The 8,930-nt window shown below is 46.9% G+C and overlaps 1 protein-coding gene across 1 annotated transcript; it reads right to left on the minus strand.

The window, feature by feature from the left end:
* Nucleotides 1-3,139: 3,139 nt before the first annotated feature.
* dmrt2b (doublesex and mab-3 related transcription factor 2b) lies at nt 3,140-8,313 on the minus strand. Its single transcript, XM_071514987.1, has 3 exons — nt 7,294-8,313; nt 5,661-5,763; nt 3,140-4,520 (listed from the first exon to the last, which is right to left on the minus strand). Exons 1-3 carry the CDS (start codon nt 7,669-7,671, stop codon nt 3,652-3,654), a joined length of 1,350 nt encoding a protein of 449 aa, XP_071371088.1. The 5' UTR covers nt 7,672-8,313; the 3' UTR covers nt 3,140-3,651.
* Nucleotides 8,314-8,930: the final 617 nt, after the last annotated feature.

Below are 8,930 nucleotides of genomic sequence, written 5' to 3' on the forward strand. Positions count from 1 at the left end.
GGAATACGTATGACTATGAATATGCCTTTATATATATTCTACAACATTTTATTGTGGATAGAGGAGATTGCGTGGCATTGGAGTGACTGTGTGTTCACCGAGGCAATGTCATATTGAAGATGCTTTCTTTACTGGCGTGTGGCCACAAAGCAGGGCAGGCCACCCATACTATGTCACACACACACACACGGCTGGTAGTCTGTAGTGTAACCCTATACCAGGCTTGGCTACCAAACACCAAAGAGCAGGCAGGGCAGTTGCAGGGCAGGGCAGGGAGGGGAGGGGAGAGAATCCAGAGTGCGTGGCAAGCTGGCAGACAGATCAAATGCTTTGCCCTGAACCCTGATACTAAATGTTGCTGATCGCCTGTTAGGGGAAGTACCATAGAATTCAAATGGATAGACGGAACACTGCCTGGAGTATACTGATAATATCCACCGGTACACCAAAGATGATGATCATAAATAAAAATGTGTCGATAAAGCAAGAAACTGACAGTTTGAATGTTTGAGTAGATTTGAGAAAGAAGGAGTAAAAAGATCCTTCACCGTCACACCCTTCACTTGGACACTCAGGTTCAAACACCCGTGTTGGCAGGCATTCACCCTGCTGAAGTGTCCTTGAGCAAAATATTGAATGCAGATCTAAGGTGCTGTTTTGGATCAATAAACTGTCACATTATATTACAGCTACCCCCTTTGCCATAGGAATACATCAAGTTTGTAAGTCAAGAACTCTTCTTCTTAGGAGTTCTATGGTGTACCAACAAAATGATCAGTCTAAAATCATTTGAACACATTCAAACTCAGCGTGTGGGGAGCTGAAGAGGTTTATATACTGTCAAAAAATTCCAAAACAACACTATTAAATGTATGTAGCAGCTCCCTCAGGAGTACTAAAGGAAATAACCTTGCTACACCAAGAAGTAGTTTCTGTCCCTTCTCACTCTGTGCTGTGGGGCGCTGGCAGGAGGATCAAAGGCTTTCCCCTGAACCCTGATACTAAATGTTGCTGATGACGTGTCCGGGGGCAGAGCACAGACTCACACATCTAGATTACACCAAACAGCCAGCGCGGTCCGGTCGCTTCACACGAGGCGAGACGCGGGCTGCCAGAGTCCCATGAAATCCTGCCCTGGCCCTCGGATGAGAATTCGCCTCGCTGGCACAATCTGCACTTTGCACGCAGCTAATGTCAACACTGCAAGGTGGTACGAGGAAATGAAGGCAATGGGAAAACAAAGATTGCTTTTGATAGTTTCTCTACGATGCGGCTGCAGTATGACGGCTTCACGCTAGGCCGGGAACAGGTCTGTCGGTGGGATGAGGGGAAGAAGAAAGAGCTAGAAATAACAGGGTGGAGGCGTCCTGGTGGATTCAGAGCTGGAGAACATGTGCTCATAACCATGTGGGTTCTGGCTCACGGTCTTTGTCGCATGTGATCCCCCCCACTCCTTTCACCCACCCATCCACCACCGACCTCTCCCTCCAGCTCTTTCTCTCTTTCTCTCTCTCTCTCTCCCATCTCTCCTGTCACTTTGCCCTGCTGGATAGATTCTGTACGAAAAAAGGAAGAAATACCAGATCGGAATCACAGGCGAGGCCAAAGCAAAGCTTCCCTAGCCCCGGACGGGGTGAAATCAATCCGGCTGAAATGGAAATGAGGCACAAGCGAGAGAGAGAGAGAGAGCGAGCAGAGGTGGGCGACAAAAAAGGCAGAGGGCGGGGAAGGGTGAGAACGCAGAGCGGTTACAAACCCCCGAAACATGTTTCAACCTGTTCAACTGCTTTGTCAGCGCACTGGCCCCAATCCAATAACCCCCCCCAGTCCTCTCTCTCTCCTTCGCCTCCCCCGGCCCACAGAAGGGGAAATGTTAATAAACCGGAGATAGCGGGCCGATTCAGACCCCTTTCTCCGAAGAGCGCTGAACAATATAGCTAATCTGTCTGTCCCCGGCGCAAACCCCGGACGAGCGTGACGGAACGTGCGCGGCATTTCAGAGCGAGGTCGCAATCTATTAAGCCGCCACGCGCCTCTCATCTGAAGACGCTCTCCAATGAAACATGAGGGAATTGGATAAATGAGCTTTTTCCCCTAGCTTCGTGGGGGGGGGGGGGGGGGGGGGCGACAAAATTGATTTACATCCCCTGCGTTATTCTTCGTGGAAGTCATTATCACCCCCCCTTTGTGATGGATGCTTGTCTTTTTATCATCGCGGTGAAAGCGGCAATTTGCACCCTCCGCGTGTGAGAGGTCTTAATATTGTAAAATCTGCGCTGATAGTGTACAATAAAACACATTGGCTCACAACCTCATTTTCCTTCATGCCAGTCTCCCTGTCTGTCTGTGTGCGTGTGCGTGTGTGTGTGTGTGTGTGTGTGAAAAGAGAGAAAGGCATTCGCTGATGCTGGTAGATAGTGGCAAACAAAGACATGGAGCGGAGTGCTATCACCTCGGTGTTGACGCCACACGGTCCAGAGTTGTCAAAACTATCTGACCCCCCCATCTCTCGGAGATTGCAGTGGAAGAGCAAGGGAAAAGGAAAGAAAAAAAAATAGAAAGTGGATATAGATCAAATGCGGGTTCAAACAAACTCAAGGCGGCATACAATAAAGAACAATGTCGCCTAGGCAACGCCGGCACCCTCCCCATCGCCTTTAGTCGAATATTACCCGTCTTCCCCTCAGTCTGAAATGATACTGTATGAAATATTGAGCAGTATGCCATGTGAGGAGTGGGTGTGAAGTTATGCAATAATAATGATACAGTACAGTCTGACAAAATGTCTGTCATGTGCTTGATGAAATAAGAATTAATAATGAACACATATCGCTCACTTGGCAAAAACACTCGCAGATGTATCAGACTTCGATGGTTTGCTGTTATTCCTTGCTTTACTACTTTATAGAAAAGATTTTTAGAGATTTTTGCTTCACCACGTGTTCCTTTCATTGTTAGTTTTCGTTTCAGTTCGGGGGGGATTTTTTTTCCGAGCAGCGCCGAGCTTGTTTTGACACTGAGAGCGGAGCAGAGAGCAGCCCGCCACATCTATATACTTTTGATTTGAAATGGGAAAAAAGAGAACTGGGCACAAGTTCAATCAGCACTCGACTTTTTCATCAACCTTGTTTTATGGATGTATATTTCTTCTGCGGGAAAAGAGAATAAAATATGATTGATGTGAGAGGGTCAAAGCAGAATGGTGCGGTATATTTCTTCCGCCGCACTGCTGAGGATTATAAAAAAAGGATTACATTTTTAAAGTGTATATTTGTACAAAATAGGTTCAATATAGGCAATACAAATGGAACTATATCAAGCAAACAAATTACATATATATCTCTCACTGTAATATTTTTAATTATTCTTTAAAATATAACAAAATACTTTTTTTTAATGAAAAAAAATATACTGCAAACACTGTAAATCACGGTCCTGAAATTGCTTTTGCCAATGGCACCTCTTAAATATTTCCCCAAATGCCATTGTGCAGCAGCCTTCCAGCCCTTGTCAAGAGAAGACACAGTGTTTCACAAGCTGTAACACAACAAGCAGTCCAGCCATTTATTTTATATTTATACCCTCTGCCTCATCTCTCGGTCTTTGTCCGCACATAAACAAAGCGCGCCACGCTGCTTCCCATTCTGCCTCTCAGGCCCTCAGCAGAGCCTCCACGGAGAAAGGTAATGGCCTCACAGCGGGAGCCTTGATTGAGTTGCTGTGAGGGCTCTTGACGGCGTTGGTGTGAGGACCGGCCTGAGCGGCGGGAGGGCCCGAGCACCAGCGCCTGGCTGTCAGAGGCACAGGGTTTAAAGTCCTGCTGGGCGTGCCGACGTCCGGCCCGCCCTGGAAACCCTGATCTGAGCCGAGAAGGGAGTGCGCGACTGCGGGAAACCCGCTCGAGTCCGTTGATCCTGTTTGTTTGGAAGGGGCTTCGCCGCGGTCTCGGTCTGACGAGGCGTTGCGGTGGCTTTCGAGCCGTTGGTTTGATAGTAGAGGTATGTGCAAAAGCTCTGGACGGGCTTCTTCTCTCTTCTCGCGGCCCTTCCAGACGTTCGGAAGCGCCTCCTCCTCCTCCCCGGTCCGCTCCGGGCTTCGGCCCGACGGCGGCAGGAGGTGAGCGTAGCCGCCATCCGTGGACAAACACCTGCCCTTCAGGTGGAAGAGCTCCTGGTAGAAGCGGAAGTCGCACTCGTACAGAGGCTTGTATTTATACACGGGCAGGTAGGCGGGCTCCTTGCCGAGAGGGCAGCAGTGCAGGCCGGGGCCCGGGGAGACGGGCAGCGGCGGAGGGTGCAGCACGGGGACGAGGGCCGGGGACGACAGGGAGAAGTCTCTCTCCAGCTCCCTCTGCCGCAGCTCGCGCTCCAGCATCACGTTCTCCAGCTCCTTGTCCGCGAAGGCTCGCCTCTTCCTCATGCGGGCGCTGATGGAGGGGCAGGGGAGGGGGGCGAGGTCCCGCTGCGCCTGTTTGGACCAGCAGGAGGCGTCGTCCTCCAGCGCCGCTGCCGGTTTGACCCCTGCACGGCGAGAGCACAAAATACCGCCGTTATGCATTTATTTGTTCACTTATTTATGAATAATGAAGCCGTTACAACCAGTTGCATAATTATTTATACGTTCGATTGTTTGGTTGTTTGTTATTTTAATGATGCAGTTGGTTAGCGGTGTCACCTTTGCTTTATTGAGAGTGCAGGAAAGCTGAGAGGGCTGTAAAGAAGACAGAGGCTAAAGCAGGATTTGACTGCAGGCCAGCAGGTGTTAATACACACTATTTATTACAGTAATGGCCTTGTGTTGTGAAATAGTGAATCCGCAGCGATACCCTGCCATTTAAATCATCGGGTTTGTTTAGATAAATTAAGTGCATCCACGGTGGCTAATGACACTCAAGCGGCGGCACTGCCAGTTCGAGCCCAAGCAGGCCTTGTAGTGCAGTATGATTACACCGTGTGTGTATTTATGTGTCAGAGTGACACATCGCACTTCAGTGAGGGAGCGTGTGTGTGTGTGTGTGTGTGTGTGTGTGAATGAGTACACCTGCATGTAAACGTGTGAGACATGCTTGCTCGGAGGAAAGCACGCCCTCAGATTGTTGTCTCCAAACTGCTAGTAAATGCACACAGCGATTCCATTGCTCTCATTTGCATAATTTTAATTACCCCAGCAGAAATGCAAACACAAACAGACCGAGGCCTTGTAGACTGCACACAGCACAGGCAGTGTAATTGGTGAAATGTCCCCGTTGCGTGTAGCGTATACTTGGCTAGCCTGAGAGAAGTTATGTGGGACTTGTGAATGATTTCTGCGCAAATCTTTCCAGCGACTTGGCAGAAACAATCCAAAGACAAAGTGAACAAAGAATGAAATTAGTCAGTATGAGAGTTGTGCAACGATCTTTGTGTCAATTACAGTGAATCACTTCTTCCACTAGCGCACAATGAACCACGTTGCACACTTGCCCTTTCAATCGTCGATCCAGTGTCTGAATCTGCCCTGCCCCACCCGCGCATGAAATGAAAGCGTTGACTCGGAGGGGTTTCATTTGATCTACCGAATAAGCGCTGACTCCTGTAGAAAAACACACGGCTGAACCTTCCATCACTGTCTGGCAGAGACGAGATAGGTTAATGAGACAGGAGGTGTTAATTAAACGTTACCCTGCAGGATGCTTTTAGCCACGCCGCTCGGCTCGGCTGCTCTGGCGTAGCGCTGATACGCCGTCCTCCGCAGCGGGGCCGCGCACCTGACCCCCCTTTTACCCTGGGAGGAACACGGAAACAGGAATTAGACATTTAGACATAATTACGTTACATTGTGCCTGTATCCCGAGGGTAATTAGAGGAGTGAATATAGAGATGTGCGGTGGGGGGGGGGGGGGGGGGGGGGGAGTACAGGCTTTTAGTTTTCATTTAGACAAAGATCTGTGAGTGAAATAGTGAGGGCTATTTCACTATTTTGTCACTCTCAGGTCATAAATCTGTTTGTGAATATAGAAAATATATATTTAGATATATATCAGTAGGAACAGTTGAAATTATAAAATCAAACTTTATCTGGTGCATTTAAAATTCAAATTCAAACATTCAAAAAGTGGCCTGTGCCACTTTTCCCATTTCTCACATTACCTTATTTTAAAAAAGAACAGACCTTGACTATATCCTATATACTATTTATCAGCAATACTACTTACTGTATTAATTTAGACATTCATTTAACATATCTATTTACAATATTAACAGGATATTAACAAAATTCTATTGATTAATGTTTTGCCTTCAATTACAAATGAAGACAACTCACTCCAATATCCAGAGTAACATTTTGGCTGCTTGAGATCCCTACTCAAAAATAATAAATAATAAATAATATAATAATCTGAAGTCATTTGCACAGAACGCATCATTTTATGGCTAAATGGTTAAAAAATCTAAATGGTAAAAAAAATCTAGTCTCTCCTTGTTTGCATTGCCATAAAATCAGACTAGTCAAATAGTTGAAAATCCAGGTGTGTATGATTATGCAAATCCGGCCTTATTTCTCAGTGATGCTCATCTATATTTAGGAATAATATACTGTATATTTTTCAGCTTTTCTTCTCATAAAAGTATATGGACGGCTAGAGAAAACCAGTGATGTGGTGGTAAACATAAAGGTGGGTAAATCATGAACTCCAGTCAGTGATCATCATAAGGCAAGCACCCACAAATATGAACAAAAATCTATTACATTTTATGATTTTCTCCCATATAAGACCCGATTGTATAGGCCTACTTATATGTTCCATCATTTTGATATTACTATGATGTACTGTATAGTACTGTGAATTTCTGTCATATAGGTCTAAAGATCTATTTCAACCCTAAAAACAGGTAAATTATATTTCTCAGGTAAAAAATATGGGGAGACTGAGTTTGTAGCCTTCATCCCTGGAGAAAACTGACTATCTCACACAGCAGAGCCTTTCTCTTTAGAGAAAGACAAGTCAGTCAGGATGACCTGGCCTTGTCAGAGAGGTAGTGGAGGGTAAAGCCACCTAAACTCATTTTACCCACCTTTGACAGTTGGGGAATAGAGTTTCCTCACCTATTTGGTTCGACATTAATTTGTAGGATCTAAGTTCATGGTGTGAATCACAGAAAATAGTGTCAAACTGTTATATGAGGACAGGGGAAAACACAAAGCTTCTCTGAAAATTTAATTAATTTTGGTTTATATTGGTGGCTGTTTGCCTCATGATGATCACCTGCTGGAGGTCATGGTTTATTACCCATCTGTTTATTCTCTCCTCACCTCCGCCGCCTGTTGCCGCCGCAGCGCGACCTGCGCCGCCATCACGCGCTGCCGCTCCACCACCAGCAGGCAGCAGGCGCAGCGGCAGTCCCTCCAGCGGCAGAAGCGCTTGTGACCTTTGAGACACGAGACGACGCCGTGGTTCCGGCAGCGGGCGCATTTGGGGCTGCGGGTCATCTTGCGCGCTTTCTGCTGCTGTTGCTGCTCCGGGGACAGGCCCGCTGCTTGTTTCTCCCCTCCGTCCCCGCGGCGGCCGAGCCGCCCGACGCATCCGTCAAGACTTGTCACGTCAACTTCTTCCTCGCCGACTTCGGATTTTAGTGCGTCAAGTTGTGCGGTTGTCCCCAGCTGCAGGCCTCTTTCCAACTGAGCGGACATCTATGACTAATACCGCCCGGGATCCTACTTTTAATCCGTTGCTGCAAACTTTGCGCAGGCTTTTACGCGAGCATCCCGTGGCTGGAACGGGATTTGGAGGAGATACAACTGATGATTAGACTTGGTTATGATAATTGAGATTCTAGAATTACAGGATAAATTAAATAAATAACTCTGATTCACTGACAAAATGTTTTCATCAAAACTTTACGGTCCAAAAAACGGAGGAAAACGACAGTGATTTAGTTTACGCATGCATTATCAACGCGTAAGTACAATAAGTTCAACTCTTGCAACACCTGCAGCAACATAATGAATCTGTAAGGGTAACATATTATCTCAAGTATGAAACAAATCACCTGCCATCGGAAAGGAACGCATTCAACGCATTAAGATGTGACCCGGCCTTAAAAAACGCTGCGCGCCGCAACATTACAGCAAACTAAACTCCTATGAAACATCAAGCCCTGCACGCGTCCTGCTCCAGCCTGCTGCTACATGACAGTGTTTTCAGGGTGGAAACTTTGCAGCCTACCGCCAGAGTTTTGAAATGTTAAGCCTCTCTCTCAGCTGCTCTCTGACGCCGTTTCCAAGAAGAAGCGGACAGGAGACCGGGCCGCAATGCCGAGCTCCTGGCGTGGGACCCATATGAGCAAAGATTTGGGAAAGCCCGTTTGCAGCAAAAGTAAAAACTTCTCCCCCCCTATAACCCCTCGTACCTGCCCTGCCCTGCCCACCTTCACGGTTGTTCTCATCTTTCAACAGAGATTTACTACTACTAGGCTTATCCCAGCCCGCCCATCTCCAAACTGCACGCGTCATTCACCATCCTACATAGGCAAGTTAAAATTTCTGCAAAGAAAACGAGGCTTGAAAACATGTTTTAGAGCTGACAGTTATTATACGTTGAATATTTAAATTTAATTCCATTCACCCCGTTTCCATAGTAGCCTGCTATTCCATTCACCAAGACAGCTCAAGAATGTAATAAATAATAAATCTACTACTATTACCACTACTACTACCACTACTGCTAATAATGTGAGTGTGTGTGTGTGTGTGAGAGAGAGAGAGAGCGAGAGAGAGAGAGGGAGAGAGAGAGAGAGAGAGAGACAAAGACTAGTCCTACTGTATATAAGACATTTATGTGCCTGTGTGAGCGTGCGTGCGCGCGCGCGTGTGAGTGAGTGTTTTCCCAGACTGATACAATATGGACTAATTACGCACGCGCCTTCGGGAGAGTAGTCGGCCTTGGAGAG

This window comes from Centroberyx affinis, unplaced genomic scaffold (assembly GCF_046629955.1).
Source record: "Centroberyx affinis isolate AG114_WGS23_722 - 3 ecotype Tasmania unplaced genomic scaffold, CSIRO-AGI_Caff_v1 ptg000291l_1, whole genome shotgun sequence".
Lineage (NCBI taxonomy): Eukaryota > Metazoa > Chordata > Actinopteri > Beryciformes > Berycidae > Centroberyx > Centroberyx affinis.

What these genes read in the sequence shown, in the direction of transcription:
- dmrt2b (XM_071514987.1), bottom strand. Translation starts at nt 7,671, where the DNA reads ATGTCCGCTCAGTTGGAAAGAGGCCTGCAGCTGGGGACAACCGCACAA. An exon ending in GGCGGCAACAGGCGGCGGAG is followed by an intron (nt 5,764 to 7,293) that starts GTGAGGAGAGAA and finishes TGTTCCTCCCAG; the next exon opens with GGTAAAAGGGGGGTCAGGTG. An exon ending in GGCTAAAAGCATCCTGCAGG is followed by an intron (nt 4,521 to 5,660) that starts GTAACGTTTAAT and finishes CTCGCCGTGCAG; the next exon opens with GGGTCAAACCGGCAGCGGCG.